This window comes from Haliotis rubra, unplaced genomic scaffold (assembly GCF_003918875.1).
Source record: "Haliotis rubra isolate DU_JTF1 unplaced genomic scaffold, ASM391887v1 Scf947, whole genome shotgun sequence".
In the NCBI taxonomy this organism is placed as follows: Eukaryota; Metazoa; Mollusca; class Gastropoda; order Lepetellida; family Haliotidae; genus Haliotis; species Haliotis rubra.
Window position 1 is genome coordinate 262,286 of NW_025767687.1, and position 19,479 is coordinate 281,764.

At 41.8% G+C, this 19,479-nt stretch overlaps 1 protein-coding gene across 1 annotated transcript; it reads right to left on the bottom strand.

Annotated features, from left to right (window-relative positions):
* Window positions 1-3,390: 3,390 nt before the first annotated feature.
* On the bottom strand, window positions 3,391-19,451 carry LOC124264836 (mucin-5AC-like). The gene is made up of 11 exons (XM_046699620.1): window positions 19,427-19,451; window positions 16,866-16,922; window positions 13,957-14,154; window positions 11,977-12,171; window positions 11,271-11,462; window positions 9,717-9,860; window positions 8,695-9,288; window positions 7,466-7,618; window positions 5,352-5,398; window positions 4,969-5,008; window positions 3,391-3,458 (listed from the first exon to the last, which is right to left on the bottom strand). The coding sequence occupies exons 1-10, from the start codon at window positions 19,440-19,442 to the stop codon at window positions 4,976-4,978; spliced, it is 1,629 nt and encodes a 542-aa protein (XP_046555576.1). The 5' UTR covers window positions 19,443-19,451; the 3' UTR covers window positions 3,391-3,458; window positions 4,969-4,975.
* Between the last annotated feature and the right edge of the window lie 28 nt (window positions 19,452-19,479).

The window sequence follows — 19,479 nt, forward strand, 5'->3', positions numbered from 1 at the left end:
TACACTGGTAGCAAAAAGGACGATGTCATCAGCAAACATAAGCAGCAATAGATCTTGTATATCTTAAGTAACAAAAATTCCATTGTTGCCTGATTGTTAGAGCTCTGTTGCAAATTCATTAATAAAGAGAAATAAGAGGAGGGGGCTGAGAATACATCCTTGTCTCACTCCACGAGAAGTTTCAGTTCTTGAGTCATTATTCACTCTTACACTGGCTTTCACCGATGCGTACATACTTTTAAGCAACATAGTTATCTTTCCGTGACAGCCGCGTTGAATCAGAATATATAGCAGTTTATCTCTGTCCACAAAGTCAAATTCCTTTTTAAAGTCAATGAAAACGGCCTTTGGGTTTGCACATTATTTCGAACACAAAGCCTGAAGAGTGAAGATATGGTGGGTAGTTGAATGTTGTGGGCTGAATCCAGCTTGACCTTCGGATAATATTTCGTTTAACTCAACCCACGTCCTTAATCTTTTCTATATAATTGAAATAAAGAGTTTTCCCATTGAGTTTAGAATTGATATTTCTCTATAATTAGATGGTTCTTTCTTGGATCCAGATTTAAACAGTGGTATAATAACGCCGATATTCCAGTTTGTAGGAAACAGACCATTGTCCAAAATCTTGTTGAATAGCATCTTCACATATGGAATAAAAATATTACATGATAGTTTGTACAGTTCTGGGGGTATCCCGTCAGTGCCTGGTGATTTATTTAATTTAAGATCAGATATAGATTTCTCCTAATTTCTTCTTCAGAAATTTCACTGTTTAAATAAATAAATATCTTGGTGCGCTAACCCATCGCAGTCCTTACACGAGTGATGTTCAAGGAAGTGTTTTACTTGTTGGTCAAACTCTGAGGCAGTTACTTCTATTTCAGGATTTAACAAATCAGTAAAGTAGGCTTGCCAGTCAGCTGCGGAAATACATGAATCAATGTTTGTTCGGAATGCCTGTTTTACTTTACTCCAGAATTCTTACAATCCCCACGCGCTGCCGCAACGGTGATGTCATCTGCAATTTTTCTGTTGTATCTAAGTTTCTTAAGTTTACAACATTCTTTGAAGGCATGCTTTGCACCAATATAATAATTTCTGTTTTTATCACAATTAAAGTTCCTGAACTTGTGGAGACACCTGTATTTCGCCGTTTAAAGTTGTTGGCACTCAATATCAAACCAGGCAGGTTGTTTAGGAGCTTGACTAGAGTTTGAATTACGGGGTAATACTCGTTTTCCTGTTGCTTCCACGACGTCTGATAATTTGCTAACTGCACGATTTATATCCAAGTTTAAATATTCCAGAAATTCAGATATCAGTACATTTATCTTGTCGTTTGCAACAACGCCAGATAATTGTTCTGCGTCCGTATTGCTGCATCTGTATCTGGGCATCGTGTAGAGTGGCATTTCTGTTCCAGACGCTGGTGCAGTATCTTTTCTTATGACGTCATTAAATGTACATGCTATAGGCATATGGTCAGATTCTGATCTTGGAATCACAGTCATGTCACTGATTTTAGGAAATATAGTACTTGATACTAACACGTAGTCCACCACACTGGCTCCTGCCCGCGATATGAATGTAAAGCTACCAATGTTCATCTCCCAATGTCCTCCCATTTACTATGTGGAGGTTGAACACTTTACACAAGTTTAGAACACTTCTACCATAGGTGTTGATTTGTGTATCAAATGAGTTTCTTGGTATATCAAATGAATCTTCTCTATAATCATCGTTAAGCGGCAAATAGTGCGTGTCGTCATTTATTATGCAATCTGTTTCATCTGCAGTTCGGGCATTGAAATCTCCCATTAGGATAAAACTAATATCATCTCCATAGTCTGACAGGACATGCAAGAGCTTCTTTTCAAGAGCTGACATTCAATCCTCATCTGCATTTGCCTACTCTTTCGAATATTCTGGATGAATGTATAAAAATAAAACAAATATGGTGGTAGGACACACTTTTGCGTTTTTGGTATACACTCCTATATTGAATGTCCAGTGCTGCACTCAGCAATATTCCAGCTATTTAATAGCATATTTGTTACGAGCATATATCCATGCTAAAGCATGCTCAAAACGCACAAGATAAAGATGAGATTAATGGTACAGAGCTACAGTTCAAAGGCTATCTTGAACATGTGTGTTTTTAGATTGGATCTAAAAGAATTAAAGTCACAACAGTCTCTGAGGCTCTGCGGGAGACTGTTCCAGGCTATAGATCCTGCATGGACAAAGGACCTCTTTCCATACATCACTGTCTTTACTTTGGGAACAACATGCAAGTTCTTTTCCTGTGAACGGAGAGATCGGGGAGGCGTGTACACGGATAGAAGATTGGATAGATAAGAAGGTGCAGTTCCAGTGAGACAGCGGAAAACAAGGCATGAGAGTTTAAACTGGATCCTGAACTCGACTGGAAGCCAGTGGAGAGTGTACAGTATAGGAGTAATGTGTTCATATTTTCCAGAGCGAGTCACGATACGGGCGGCGACGTCCTGCACTCTCTGCAGCTTGGCTATCTGGGTCTTTGATGCACCGGTCAGTAAATTTTTACAGTAGTCAAGTTTATGGCAGTAGTCTGTAAATAATCGAGTGTGGACCAGACAATCCAGTGATCAACAGCTTGAGAATCGATCTACACAATTGGGATACGATGACGTGTCAACCAAGGCAACGAGCCTGACCACGCGTTCCCGTTAGTCACCTCTTAGGACAAGCATGGGTTGCTGAAGACCAATTCTAACCGAAATCTTCATAGGTGAAAGTTTGATTGCCACACTGGATTGAGGATTATCTGCCAGACACTTGCTGGTAGAATAATAGACACTGAATCCTTCAATGTTATGTGCTGGATTTTCTATTTACTGATTAATGGACATACTGTCGTTGTTGCGTGATTCTGGATTTATCAGCGAGCTGAGAAGATACTATACCTAAATATCACGCTGAAGTACTACCCGGGAAGATCCGGGTGAGAATTGATCTTCAGTAACACGTGCTTGTAAAAGGCGACTAACTGGATTGGTGGTCAGGCTTGGTTGACACATGTCATTGTATCCCAATTGCGTAAATCGATGATCACTGTATTGTCAGATCCAGCCTCGATTATTTACAGACCGCCGCCATATAGCTAAAATATTACTGGGTGCGGCGTAAAACTAAACTCACTCACTGGATTTACAGCCAGATTGTGGATTGACCTACAGAATGTCAATTGTGGATTTTTTATTATTTTTTTGTGACAACAATAATAATTTTCTTTCGTTTTTCTTGGTCTACTGCCACCTCCCAATCGTTAACCTACTGCGATGTCGGAAGCACTGAGTTAGTACTATGGTTAATGCTGTATCTCTCATTATGAACACCAAAACACTGTGATCTACAAAACACATTTTATTTGAAATTGTTTGTAGAATTGTCTTCTTTCTGGAGATTGCATGCACCTAAAGAATAAAATCAAATCATTCATATATGAGTATGACGTACAATGAATAAACAAAATTACGAAGTTCGCGAAATTTAGCCAGAAATATTTTTATCAGAGCGTATCTTTCCATTGCCTTTTTTTTCAAATGACGCTGCGACTCCTTTTGTAAAGATCAGACAAAGGTCAAGATCAGACAAAGGTCAAGATCAGACAAAGGTCAAGATCAGACAAAGGTCAAGATCAGACAATGGTCAAGATCAGACAAAGGTCAAGATCATTTTATGGAATAAATTCACAAAGAGTTGTTGCGTTAAACTGGATGGGCGTTGATGGGCCGTTGCTTAAAAAAAATTGATTTTAGTCTTTGTAAAACACACGTCTTTGTTTCATCATTGTCAGTTTCTTCGATATTGTTACCTCCCCAACTATCTCCTCGATCCATACTACAAGAAAAAAAAGTAACATCATAAAAAAAACCCGTTTAAAAGCTTTTAAAGGAAATGGTTGTGAAAAGGACTGAGTCTGTTTCTACACATAATTTCAAATACTTCTGTGGGGCGGTGGGGTAGCCTAGAGGTTAAAGCGTTCGCTCGTCACAACGAAGAACCAGGTTCGATTCCCTACATGGGTACAATGTGTGAAGCCCATTTCTGGTGTCCCCCGCCGTGATATTGCTGGAATATTGCTAAAAGCGGCGTAAAACCATACTCACTCACACACTCACTCGCTCAAACACTTCTGGTAAATACAGGCACTTGAGATACTGCTAGAATACTGACACTCTTGCAAATGTATCGGCCTTAACCACACATGGTTAAAAGAAAAGACAGCCCGACCAGAATATCCAAACATTTAAAAGTCTCTGCTAAAGCCAGAGTTCATTGTCTTTGATTATGACTATATGTCATGAGCATAATTATGTATCAGCATAATTATGTATCAACTTCGGTGCCAAGGGAGACCATTCTTGTACTGATTAGGCACTGATGACCAAGGGCTCTAAGTCATTGGACTTCGGCTTGAGTTCGAAGACATTTTTCCCAGTGATCATGATATTTCATTTGTCAGCAACATGGGTGTGGTGAAACATTCTTCACCACAGTCAGCGATATTACAGATATACCTCTAAGGGATGTAGAGGATTAGCGTTTGGGTCAAGTAAAGAAGTATTTGAAAGCTGATTACATGAGGTACTGTGATAAATGGAAGGTTGGTATTAGGTATGGGATTGATTAAATGTTGTTGTTGACAGATTGGATACAGTGGTTATCAAGAGAGTGAGTGAGTTTAGTTTTACGACGCACTCAGCAATATTCCAGCTGTATTGCTGCGGTCTGTAAATAATCGAGTCTGGACCAGACAAGCCAGTGATCAACAGCATGAGCATCAGTCCACGCAATTGGGATACGATGACATGTGGTCAACCAAGTCAGCGAGCCTGACCACCCGGTCACGTTAGTCGCCTCTTACGACAAGCATGGGCTGCTGGGGGAATCTTAGTCGAAGAGACTGTGAATAGTACTTACGTTGTGGCTATTTTGCATGGTCCTTCACAAAGTTGTAAATCTGAAAGATTAACATTGAAGGTAAGTCCACGCGCTTTCGACGCACAACATCAGATGTACATGAATTACCATGGATACAGTGGTATTTGCTTATGGAACACTGATATTTGGGCTTATTTTTACTCGTAGTGGAGAACGCACATTTGTAATTTTATAGCTCATTTATACAGCTCAACGTTGTTTATAACCGAGGCATACACATTCAACTGTACAATATTTGTAAAATATTTCACGTAGTACTGATTTCTTGTAAATGACGACTCGCTCCTAAATATCGCGAACCCAACCAGTTTACGATCACGATCAGTACATTACGACGGCGTGGGAGTTGGGGAGGTACTTACCCTACGGAATTCAGCTATAAATTCCCCCTCGTTTATGACACCATCGGCTGAAACATGCATTGTTATAATAAAGCGATAATATTTAAATGGACAATGATGTTGATGTCGACGCGATTCACTGAACGCGTCTACTTAAACATTAATTAGCTAGCCTCAAACTACTAGCATCTTGGAGTGAGTGAGTTTAGTTTTACGCCGCTTTCAGCAATATTCCAGCAATATCACGGCGGGGGACACCAGAAATGGGCTTCACACATTGCGCCTATGTTGGGAATCGAACCCGGGTTTCCGGCGTGACGAGTCAACGCTTTAGCCACTAGGATACCCCACCTACCCTTAAAGTGAGTGAGTGAGTGAATATGGTTTTACGCCGCTTTCAGCTATATTCCAGCATTATCACGGCGAGGGACACCAGAAATGGGCTTCACACATTGTACCCATGTGGGGAATCGAACCCGGGTCTCCGGCGTGACGAGCCAACGCTTTAACCACTAGGCTACCCCATCTACCCTTAAACACCTTGGAGGACTAGATACTTAATAACAGTTTTGATAGGTGATTTGAAAAGGGGTAAACTCCATGTCAACGATTATCGCGTTGTGGATTCATGTGTGTGTGCGCGCGCGTGCGTACGTAGGTGCGCGAGCTCTTGTCAGTGTTTTTTTCTGTGCTTGGTCATTTAGATACCATGCCACAGTTTATCATGAATAACCCAATCAGATACAGAATACTGACTCTGAACAGAGCATTCCTGGTTTTATCACCTTAATGCTTTTGGGATGACCCTACGAGGGGGATCAACGCTTCGGTCACCATGCAAACGCTCAAAGCTCACCACAGCCAAAACGATTAAAAAGGAACACTGTTAAAATATGTGGAAAATAATCCCCTAAACGTTTGTGTGTACTTTCTTTGGTACGTCAGTTTATTGATGACGATTAGAAATAACCATTGTATACTACCCATCAAAGGTTTAGACTCACTAGTATAAACGTAGCCACTTACTTCAGGCAACTGTTCTAAACTAGATTTTGCAAAATATTCCATACTGTCTAAAGGTACTGTTTACACATGAACAGATGTATTGTAAAAAAAATTCGTAGCGTTGAAAAGATTCTTGTCACGAGTTCAATAAATGATGAAACTCAGTGAAAACTGGGTAGATAGATAGATAGATAATTGAAAGTTTAATAGGTGTTCGGGGCAACTGGACCCATTTACACCTTGCCCATCATAAAGGTTTGCTAAGTTTCTAATTTTGTATAAAGTAGTTAAGCTGCCACACGATTTAATATAAGCAAGAATGACATTCTGAACATCATTGCGAGTGATATTACTTGAACACAACAGTCCAGTCAATGAGATGTCAATATTAAGCGCTGTCAAAGATTCCACCATCGCCTTACGTTGAGTTAGATGTTTTTTGCAATGCAGTAAATGATGAGCCACATCATCTAGCCGGTTACACACTGTGCAATATGCAGGAATATCATTATTAATAATGTTTAGATACGCACCAAGACCACAATGCCCAAGACGAAGTCTGGTTAAAAGAACCTCTTCTCTACGATTGATTCTGGATAATTTTGCTTTAGCTACATAAGGCTCGATGCCATAGAGACGGCGGCGTTTTAAGGATGAGGTCCATCTCTGTTGCCATTTCGTTTGAACATGGATCTTACTGACGGTGCATAATTCTGCAGGAGAGGGCACTGTTGTCTCATCCTGTCCTGAGACATCAAAATCTAAGGCAGCTTTTGCCAACTGATCAGCTTTTTCATTTCCAAATATTCCAACATGAGCAGGTATCCATGAGTGAAAACTGGGAAGTCTTAACAAAACTTTACACAAAACACAGCTGTTCACATGCACGATATTTGCACATGCTTTTCAGCAATTTGATGCATGATCCTCGTGCAATTCATCTGCTAAAGATTTGCAGTTGTTTCCACCAAATCAGTGGAGAAATTCATCTTCGATGTAACCATATAAAAATATACATAACATGTAGTGTGAGTGCTTCAGGTGAGTTTAAACTTTTGATGGGTGCTAGATGCTTTTTCCAGATACATCACCAAAACGGTTGACAAGGAATTCAACACTGTTCTACTCACAGTTGGAATCGTATTCCATGAACAGCCGTGGCACCTCTTGTAGTGTGATGGCTCCGTTGTGGTCATGATCAATGAACTGGAACAGTTCCGTGGTGATGAACTTGGATAAATGCGTCACAGCCGCGTACTCTGTGATGGTAACCCGCTGATCCCCTGAAGATAACGCAGTTAGTTGTGCACGTCAAACAGCTTGATGATAGACGGCTGAAGATGCTGACCATCGTTCGTATGACTGACTGACTGACTGACTGAGTTTTACGCTTTTAGCAATATTCCAGCAACATCACGGCGGGGGACACCAGAAATGGGCTTCACACATTGTGCCCATGTGTCGTTCGTATGAGTGAGTGAGTGAGTGAGTGAGTTTAGTTTGACGCCGCTTTAAGCAATATTCCAGCATTATCACAGGGCGGACACCAGAAATGGGCTTCTCACATTGTACCCATGTGGGTGAGAGAGCGAGTGAGTTTAGTTTTACGCCGCACTCAGCAATATTCCAGCTATATTGCGGTGGTCTGAAATAATCGAGTCTGGACCAGACAATCCACTGATCAACAGCATGAACATCGATCTGCGCAATTGGGAACCGATGACATGTGTCAACCAAGCCAGCGAGCCTGACCACCCGATCCCGTTAGTCACCTCCTACGACAAGCATGGGTTACTGAAGGTTCATTCTAACCCGGACCTTCACGGGTGTATACCCATGTGAGGAATCGAACCTGGGTCTTCGGCGTGACGAGCGAACGCTTTAACCACCAGACTACCCCACCGCCCCGCCAGAAACTGTTTAACGGGAATGAAATAGGCTAGTGGTAGAGCGTTCACTCGTCATGCTGAAGGCCGAGTTCAAATTCCTACATAGTTTCAAAGTTTACAGAGCTTGTTTCTTTTTTCAGTTGCTGTTATATTGATGGAAAACCACCACCACTAATAATGGTAATGTTGTTAATAATAATAATGATAATAATCATAATAAGGCATGCATGCGGCGAGTCTATTTCTCCGCTCAGCATGCTCTAGATTATTCAGCTCACTGGGGAGTATAAAACCCAAGTTGCCTGTGAAGTGCTAGATCGTTAAAGTCACGTTAACATCTCATCCTACCGGGTACCCATGCACTGATGAGAAAACACGGGTGAATCATGTTAAGGCCATACTCATTCACTAACGTATCTCAATATACTTAATTGTATCATTTACAATCATTTAGAATGCTACTTTCTCACCGTTCACATCTTGTTCAATCCACAGCTTTTCAAAGTCCAACAGCGTCAAAATTCCATCATGGTTGACGTCATTTCTGTAGAAGCTCATCGCAAAAATTTGGTCCAGACTTGGGGTTGTCATGGACACGGGAACTGCCGTGGCAGCGTGTGAAGTTTTGTGAGGGATAGCAGTTGTTTTTGGATGCTTTGTTGATGTGGTGGGATTTCTTGACGTCGTGGGTTTTATTGACGTTGTTGGTTTTATTGACGTTGTGGGTTTTATTGACGTCGTGGGTTTTATTGACGTCGTGGGTTTTATTGACGTTGTCCTGTCTGTGTGTTGGACTGGTGTGGTTTTGACTGTAGGCTTGGCGGAGGTAGAATCTGGATGTCTCGTTGTGGATGTGTCTGTAGGCTTGGTCGAGGTAGAATCTGGATGCCTTGGGGCGGTTGTCTTTTTCGGCATAGTGGAAGTAGAACCCGGATGTATTGGTGTTGTCGTGGTGGCGTCGCTGTGACCTGCTGCAGTAGGTGTCTCATATCTTGCTGTAGTTGGTGATTGATGCCTTGATGTAGATCCTCCCGGAAGAGTAGACGCCTTATCCGTAGAAGCGCCTGTAGTAGTGAGTGAGTGAGTTTAGTTTTACGCCGCACCCAGCAATATTCCAGCTATTTGGCGGCGGTCTGTAAATAATCGAGTCTGGGCCAGAAAATCCAGTGAACAACAGCATGAGCATCAATCTGCGCAACTGGGATCCGATGACATGTGTCAAACCAAGTCAGCGAGCCTGACCACCCGATCCCGTTAGTCGCCTCTTACGACAAGCATGGGTTACTGAAGATCAATATTCGGATAGGCGGATCCAGAAATTTTCAAGGGTTGGGTGGGGTGGGGTCTTGATCTTGGAACTGCCATTGCAAAACATTAACTTCAATGTGGTCTTTAGTCATTTTCAAAAGGGGTGGGGGGGGGGGCGAAATCCTCTCTCTGTGACTCTCTCTCTCTGGATCCGCCACTGTAAATCTACATGTAGACCAAATACCATCAGAGCACAATCCACAGTATTTAGGACACAATTCCCTTGTGTTCTGGCTGTCCCTGAAAGTGGTACATATGTGGGCGGTGTGGTCCAGGTCGGCGCAGTTGGCTCCGTCAGCGTCGCGGCACGTTGATGCCAGTGTTGGGTCTAAAACACATGAACACAGGTGTTCGCGTTTTGGTGGCGTGTTCTTGCTTTGATATCAACAATAAAGTGAGTTGACTTTACGCCGCTTTTAGCAATATTTCAGCAATATCACCGTGGGGGTCACCACAAATGGGCTTCACACATTATTCCCATGTAAGGAATCGAACTCGGGTCTTCGGCGTGACTAGGCTACCCCACTGCCCCGAAAATCAACAATAGAACTGAAAGCATTTATAGGTTGGAGAGCTAGTTGACAGATTTGGAAAAGGATATTTGCTGTGTGTTTTTCATTTTGTTTTCATTTTGTTTACACTCATTACATAAAATACACGTTCGTTAAAATTTGAAATATTGTTTTCACAGGAAGATTTACAAATGTTTGTAAGTCGTTCGTGCGAAATGTATTGTGATCCACCTTGAACAATCACGATGATATAATCCACTGGTACTTCATAGTGTGTTGGCGGCGGTCTGTAAATAATCTGGACCAGACAATCCAGTGATCAACAGCATGAGCATCGATCTGCGCAATTGGGAACCGATGACATGTGTCAACCAAGTCCGTGAGGCTGATCACCCGATCCCGAGCATGGGTTACTGAAGGCCAATATTCTAACCCGGACCTTAACGGGTCTGGTACTTCATAGCCCTTGCTAGAATGAGTCTTGGTATACTGTGGATTACACTACGAAGTGATCGTTGTAATTCCTGAGCATAGTATGAGAGTAGTTGATTGAGGTACGTGCGGCGTAAAACAACAAACAGTTATTAATGTGCTGTTCACTTAATTCGAGAACATTGCGGTGCTCTAAGACAGATACATGACAAGTGACAGTAACTTATCGGAATACAAAGGGACCCTCGAGAGAACAAAAGGACCGGTTGCCCTTTTTGTACCGAAATATCCCGCTAAAGTACTACCCGTGAAAATCCGGGTTAGAATTGATCTTCAGTAACCCATGCTTGTCGTAAGAGGCGACTAACGGGATCGGGTTGTCAGGCTCGCTGGCTTGGATGACACATGTCATCGTATCCCGATGGTGTAAATCGATGCTCATGCTGTTGATGACTGGATTGTCTGGTCCAGACTCGATGATTTACAGGCCGCCGCCATATTGCTGGAATATTGCTGAGTGCGGCGTTAAACAACAAACAAAACGCTAAAGTACTGTCACCTATGGAATCCTGGAAGGGACCCTCTCAAATACAAGCAAAATTAAACAAAAGGCGACACGCGACACGCGACAATGCGACAAATGGGCGAAATGTCGCCTTGTCGCGATGTCGCGTGTCGCGTTTTGGTTTATTTTGCCTCACTTTACTTGTTTTTGACAACGCGACAATGCGACATAGCGACAATGTCCCTTCTAGGATTCCATAGTCACCCGTCCGCTACTACTCAGACTGTACCAGGAGTGCAAAGGTGACAATATCTGGGACAGAGGTCCCTGGTGTTCTGGCTGTCCCGGTAGAGGGTGCAGATCTGGGCAGTGTGGTCAAGGTCGGCGCAGTCAGCTTCCGGGGCATCCACACAAGGTCCAGTAAAGGAGGGAGATGTCGTCGCCGAGCCGCTGACTGATGATGGCGAGGATGTTGTCTGAGCTGTGGTGTAAATGAAAAGTGGTTAGGCCGCCATTTTTACTGATCATTTAAATCAGAAGCTTATGTTACTTATTTCTGGACTACAGCAATGATGTTTTGTATGGTCTTCCCAGACATCTTATCACGAAATTGCAGAAGGTGCAAAGTTCTGCAATCTTTATTAGCACAAGAACAAGCAGATAGGATCCCATAGCCCCAATGCTGAAGGCATAACATTGGCTTCCCAAAGATGTATCTAGTTGATGGTTCTCACAATTGTGTTTAGGTGCGGTTGGGGTAGCCTAGTGGTTAAAGCGTTCGTTCGTCACGCTGGACATCTGGTTCGATTCCCCTCATGGGAACAATGTGTGAAGCCCATTTCTGGTGTCCGCGATATTGCTGGAATATTGCTAAAAGTGGCGTAAAACCATACTCACTCCCTCACTAAAATATACAGGCATTCAAATTAAATATTAAACTATTTTGAAAATTCTGAATAAATCTTAAAGCCTATCTCTTCAGTTAACTTCATTACCTGTCCCACATAGTCCACAGAACCTCGGACAGTATCTCTTGGTGTCAGCACTATCGCGGAAGACAGTACAAATTTTCGCGGTTCGGTCAATGTCAGCACAGTCGAAAGTAGGATCGTCTTTACATGGACCGTTGTATGGGGCACCCGTAACATGCATGCCTGATGACGTTGCTGAAGACGTCGGAGTTTGGTTCCCTGGTTTGTAAACATGCAGCGTACAATGTCATTGGTCCCATCCCCAAAGCGTTCGTAGTTACGAACTGTCGTACTCTGCAGTACACACGCTTACGAATGTCGTGGCGCTAAGAATGCTCTGTGGAACGGGACCGACGGAATGGGTATGCAAGATGGATAGTGTCAAGTTACAAAAAGAGATGATTAATTTATGAAACATAGTAACGCATGAATGACGTTAGTGACTTTGGTTCCCTTCTAAGTGTGCTGCGTACACTATCCTTGGTTCCATCCTCAAAGCATTCTTAGTTACGAACTATTGTACTCTGCACTACACACGCGCTACGATTGCGTTGTGGAACGGGACCGACACCCAGAATGCGTATGCAAGATGTCAAGTTATTTAATGAAATAATTCCTTTTTGTAATATGTTAAAGGTCACATGCAACGTAAAACACAACTTTGCAGATTCTGATACCTTTCGGTATGGATTTACCGAAACAAATAATGAAAAAATGCAAATTCAACTTATAAAGTTGAAAAATAACGCGATGAAAAAACCAGCGCGAAATCGGAGTTCAAAACGATTCACTAATTTTCCCCCGACTTTTCGGGGGGAAACCGGTTTCAACAGCTGGGCTGCGCTCATAGCATGTGCGCAGTGAAATAGGTTCGCGCAACTTGGAAGCGGGCTGTCCGGTGAATACTCGGTGAAGGCTTTGGTGTGAGCTATTTTTCTAATGTTTTGTTGATATCTCACAGGCGAGAGCTTTTTATATGTTATGACAGTAAATAAACTGTTTATATAATTTCATTTGTCTATTTCACCACACGTTCTTCTTACCGAGTCACTTTCTCAGTTCGATACTTAAAAGCAATGTCATTATTTAGCGTTGACAGAATTTCTAACTGTGATATAGATATGTCGTTGTCACAGACAAAACTCAATGTCTTGTTTTATTGACATCTGTGTCTGCCTGCCTGTCTGCTAATGACAAAATTCAATACACAACTGCGATCACTGACCACATGCAATTTGAACTTAACACCAATCAGGCTATACACCATAAACAAAACGCATTGATTTATGGCCCGAGTTCGGTCTCTGTCACATTATGTAATTACACAGACAGGCAGGTGTGATACTTGAACACATGACATGTTATGATGTCTGTTGATTGCAAAATGTTATACACAAAAAATGAGCATGTATTTACAAAACCCAACATCTCTATATATACACACACAATGAGCCGTGAGAGCGTCTGCAAATGAACCAGCCGTTACACTTGAGTGCACACCCACCCGCTCTGACTGGGTTCGGTATCCCGGCTGCTTCGTTTCTTGGGAAGTAAACCCAAGTACACAATATTGCACTTTTGATTTGCGATTGTACGCTTATAATTTTGTTTATATGTTTTTTTCATAACCAGCAATGTATATTATATGTCATGAATAAGTGATAATTGTGTTTTAATTATGTTTGATTTTTGGGTTGCATGTGACCTTTAACGTAATCATGTGATCAAGATACCAACCTGTTCTACATGAATGGCATCTGTGACGACGTTGACATTGTCATTTGCTGCGTATGATGTCCTAGGTCCCGATCCACAAATCATTCGTAATTACGAACGATCGTAACCCTATAGTTATCACAGGCTTACGAATGTGTAGCGCTACGAACGCTTTGTTGATCGGCTCCAGAATGCGTATGCAAGATTGATTGGCGTCAAATAAATACTCAATTAATAAATGTATGAAATAAAGTTCTGTGACTCTGTGATTATTATCATGATGCCAACCGTTTCCACAGAGTCCGCAATATCTGGGGCAGTACTTCCTTGTCTGGTCACTGTTGGGGAACGCCGTGCATATGTGGGCAGTCCGGTTCATATCAGCACAGTCCATAGCGGGATCGTCTATACATGGACCGTCGTAGGGAACAGCAATCGTCCTCGTCGTCCATACCGATGTTGCAGCTGACGGGGATGATGCCGTTGCTGGAAATGTCGATGGTATTGATGATGAATGTTTGGTAGTTCCTGATTTGTAACAGTTTACAAATATCAGCCTATAATAACCCCGAGATTAACGGATTATGGGCTCAGGGAACGTCTCTTTGCATACGTATATCACATATATTGCAGTACTGGAGCCTAGTAGTTAAAACACTGGTTCGATTCCCCATGTAAGGACGATTTGTGAAGCAAATTTCTGGAGTCTCTCTCCGTGATGTAGCTGTAATATTGCTAAAATCGGCGTAAAACCGTACTCACTCACTCACTTACTGGAGGAAACTCTGTCTTGGGAAGACAACATCAATACATGAACATTAAGACACATGAACAGTGAAACATCAGACACACAAGATGCATACAAGCTCGATACAACAAGCGAAACGACGAGGGGAGATCAAGCTCAGACTGGCATAGGGTTAGCGGGGCTCTCACGTACGTGAGGCAAACGATTATCACCACAGACACAAATAGCCTGGCGTATATACTGCTTAGACACACATGATCGTGAGCGGAGATCCAGCTCTGACAATCATGAGCCTATCGAAAATCCAGCTCAGACACACATGAGCCCAGCGGAGATCCAGCTCAGACACAAATGAGGTGAGCAGAGATCCAACTCAGACACACACGAGGTGACGGAGATCCAGCTTAAACACACATGACGTGATCGAAGATCCAGCTCAAGACACACATGAGCGGAGATCCAGCCCAGCGAAGATCCAGCTCAGACACACACGAGGTGAGCGAAGATCCTGCTCGGATACACATAAGGTGAGCGAAGATCCAGCTCAGACACACACGAGGTGAGCGAAGATCCTGCTCGGATACACATAAGGAGAGCGAAGATCCAGCTCAGACACACACGAGGTGAGCGAAGATCCAGCTCAGACACACATGAGGTGAGCGGAGATCCAGCTCAGACACACATGAGGTGAGCGGAGATCCAGCTCAGACACACATGAGGTGAGCGGAGATCCAGCTCAGACACACACGAGGTGAGCGGAGATCCAGTTCTGACATTCATGAACCGAGCGGAGATCCAACTCAGACACACATGAGGTGACCAGAGATCCAGTTCTGGCATTCATGACCCGAGATCCAGCTTGTCACTGACAGAGACCATACTATTCTTGCCGACATGAAAATAACGGCTTGACTTCGAACCATCTGAGCAGAGTCCACAATATTTTGGACAGAAGGTTTTAGTTGCGTCACTGTGAAGGTGCTTGGAACAGATCTGCCTGGTGCGTTCAAGCGTAGCACAGTCGAAGCTGGGGGAGTCTTCACGTGTAGCTGGGGATACAATGATCAGCATTGACAGCAACGAAAGGGTGACCGCCAGGATGAGATGGCACTGTGACTGGGTTAGGTGGTATACGTCACAGCTGAGACTCCGTTAACCGGGGTAATAAAGCTCATGTTAAAGCGTGATATCCAGCATGGAAAAGCTCAACATATATGAAACATAAAGCTATTAATGTTGTAAGTATCATCATCATCATCATCATCATCATCATCATCATTATCATCATCATCATCATCATCATTATCAGTACTGGGGCGGTGGGGTAGCGTTCTCTCGTCACAACGAAGGCCCGGGTTCGATTCCCTACATGGGTACAATGTGTGAAGCCCATTTCAGGTGTCCCCCGCCGAGATATTGCTGGAATATTGCTAAAAACTAAACTCACTCACTCACTCAGTCGTCAGTACTGTTTGGAGAACTAGGTATCTGCACTCACTCTACGCACTACACAAGATAATCTAATTGTCACACACAAATAATTCATCGAAAATAGTTTATCTTGCCTTGTGAACGCGTCATGATGAGTTCGTTACATTTGTCGAGTTACAGGATTCGTGTAAACTGGACGTTCGTGTACACACACACCCACGATTATAGGTCAAGCAGAATAATGTGTTTAATGCAGTGTGCGAAATAGTTTCCAAATTTTGCTCTCCAGTCGGGCTAGCTATGCCTGAAAATTACTAGCCCATAAAAGAATTTACTAGCCCGAAATAGGAATGTGAAAACTAAGCAAAGATTACAAAAAGGTAAAATACCATTAAAAAAACAAATGACCCCATGAAAATTCACTAGTCAGTCGGTCAGTGACTGTTGGGATTTATGGCCCGACTGGATCTTTACTAGCCACGGGCCAGCGCGCCAGTGGCTATTTCGCACACTGGTTCAATGAGACCATTCACTGCAACGCTTGGAAGAGGTGTTCAAACAGCTACAATATATCCGTGTGTGTTCGATATTCAGCATTATTCCAGAAGATAATAACTGAGTGTGGTACAGACACACCAGTGGTTGATATTGTGAGCACCTTTCTACTTCTTCGTGGTACGAGTGAGTGAGTATGGTTTTACGACGCTTTTTGCAATATCCCAGCAATGTCACGGCAGGGGACACCAGAAATGGACTTCACACATTGTACCCATGTGGGGAATTGAACCCGGGTCTTCGGCGTGACGAGCGAACTATTGAGTCACCTGTGTTAGTGACAAGTAGCTATGATATCACTGAATCCATGTTGCTTACATCGAATCGATATGTTGATCACTTGATTGTCTGGTCCAAACTCGATTATTTACAAACCGCCTTTAAATAGCTCAAATATTGCCCCGTGGGTCGTTAAACTAAAACACACAAAACACAAACAACATGACGTCTAATATACACTCACCAGTATTGGCCACCCGGATGCACAGATGAAGCGACAATAATATGAAATAAGAGGAACCTAAAATAGATAAAATCCTATCATGTAAAAACTCTTGAAGATCCAAGCTGGAATTTGTCTTCAATAACCCATGCTAGTCTTCCGGGTTAGAATTGGTCTGCAGCAACCCATGCTTGTGTTAATAGGCGACTAACGATACCGTGTCCGTTGTTTCATGCAGAGTTATTTTCGCTCGTAATTCATGCATAATCTGTACTCACGGGTTTCATTCTCCATGGAACCAGACCATATTGGTTAAAAACTCAAATACCCCTTAAATCTGCAGTAAGTTGTCACAGGTGATTGGGGAACGTACAGTCCGTTTGATTTCTGTTGAGACCGATGAATTGGTCACTAACACAAAATCTAATAATTGCAACAAAACCACATTACAACCAGGTAATCAACAAGCGTGTGTAGTGAAATTATAATTTCACACGTGCAACTCGTCCACCTGGCTGTTCTTCCAGCAAGTGGCAACAAAATAATGATCGTTTGTAAACATCTTTTGTTATTCGGGTGTCCAAAATTATGAGACAAATCATCAGAGTTGGTCTGTCGATTTCATGTGACTGGACTGCAAATTTTGGTTTTGTTGCAAATAACCAATTATTAGATTTTGTACTATTTTTTTATTTTTTTTGTTTTAATTTTCAATATTTTTTACAGTCATACATTATAGGATCATACAGGTAGGCAGCAAACAGTACATGGTGAATCAACTGAGGTACATAATATGTAAAGACATGTACACAATATTTTAGATTAATATACATCTATCCTAACAACAAGTGTAACGTTTGGCCAGATTGAAAAAACATTTGTTCAGAGCCATTTGATAAATGGAGATATTTGGTAGCGTCATAATACTTAATAGGTTCTTTTTTTAATAAAATTGATATTAGGCAAATAGTTTCCAGTAGCACATTTGAATATACTTTGTTTGACTAGAAGGATGATTACATTTATAGGATTATTATTTTCACCTTTACTTCCAAACAAAACCTTTTCAAACGTAAAATTTACTGATAGTTGGACAGCATGAAGACATTTTGTTACTTCGTTCCATATTTCCTTTACATGCTCACATTTCCAAAAGAGGTGGTCAGCAGTTTCTAGATCGTTTTGGCAAAAGGAGCAAAGTGGTGATTCAATGTATTTTATTTTATAAAGAAAAGACTTTGTTGGTAAAATACATTTGTTTTGGATAATGTTGTAAATCATCCATTCTTTGTCTGTGAAATATCTGTCTAAGATACGTTCCCATTTGGAATAGCATGGTAGCACGATGAAGGATTTTGTGCTAATGAGCAGTTCATCGGCCTCAAACGGACTTTAGTGCACACAAACCGGCGAAGTAGAGACGATAGAGTTAATAGAATACGTATCTACAACTACCTATCTCCATCCACTACCTGGGGAACTTCATATTCAATGGATCGTGTAGTCACAACGTGAAATATGTTAGAGAATGTGCAGTTGTCACAACGAAGCACATGTGATACACGAAGTCTCACCTTAGGCAAATGAGTTTGTTAAAAATTGCCTCTGTTCACCCAGCAGAAAATGGGTACCCGGTGGGATAAGTCATGTGACTATTAACCGGCCAGTGCCTCACAGCTTGGGTTATCCGGGGCAATGATAATCAAATTGTGCGCTGTGAGCATCCTTTGTGCGCTTTGAGCAGGATATTAAGCCCGGAAAGGCACGTTATAAATAGTCTAATTATTATCATTATAATTGTCATACAAATGACAACCACTTGTCTGATTCATGCAATTGTAAAAGTACCACGACCTAAAGCAACTTTCATTCAGTAACGAATGATTGCGAAATTTTGGAATAAATATTTTCCGATGTTTTACTGTAAATACATACTATGTTATAGTGGAATATGTATCTTATTCTAAAACGTTACACTTAATCCTTGCTTTAAATTAAATTAAACCATATTTTTACAAATTTCTCGAAAACAGTGAGCTTTAGTAATTGTCTTCCTCGTCCATTGCATGTAGGAACAACTGTTCTATCAATGACACAACGTTAGCTCAAATAGTTACATTTCATAAGTTGAGACACAGTTGAATCTAAAGTATATTTCCTCTAAGAACCAACGTTTCCCAGTGTATCATTCATTTACCTGTGGAATTGGGATAGATAAGGTCTATGGCTTTATCAGGCGACCTATTAACATGAGCTAGAATTCCAAATTTAGAAATGCAATACACCTGTCGTCGAGAAATATATGTTCATATGTTTATATAACAGATCATGTCAGACACATATACATAATATTTTGCACGTTTTCCGATTTTATTTGTTTTTTCCTTAACATATGATAAACATGGCCACACGTACAAAGAATGAACGAAACGAATTCATGTAACCACTAACTAGTAGACTCCCTGTAAGATACTGACTAATTAAACAACGTGTTTCAACAGATACACCATATTGATCATGAATTTATACCTGAAAGGTAACCAACATTATAGTCTACGATTAAGGCAAAACACATGACTTACCTGTGAGAGCACCCATGGTGAGGTGATAAGGTGAAGGTCATCACAAAGGTCAT

Excerpts from the sequence above, each read along its gene's own strand:
- LOC124264836 (XM_046699620.1), bottom strand. Across the intron at positions 9,861-11,270 it reads TTGTCACCTTTGCACTCCTG|ACCCAACACTGGCATCAACG; the intron begins GTACAGTCTGAG and ends CATGTGTTTTAG. Across the intron at positions 7,619-8,694 it reads GATTGAACAAGATGTGAACG|GGGATCAGCGGGTTACCATC; the intron begins GTGAGAAAGTAG and ends CGTTATCTTCAG.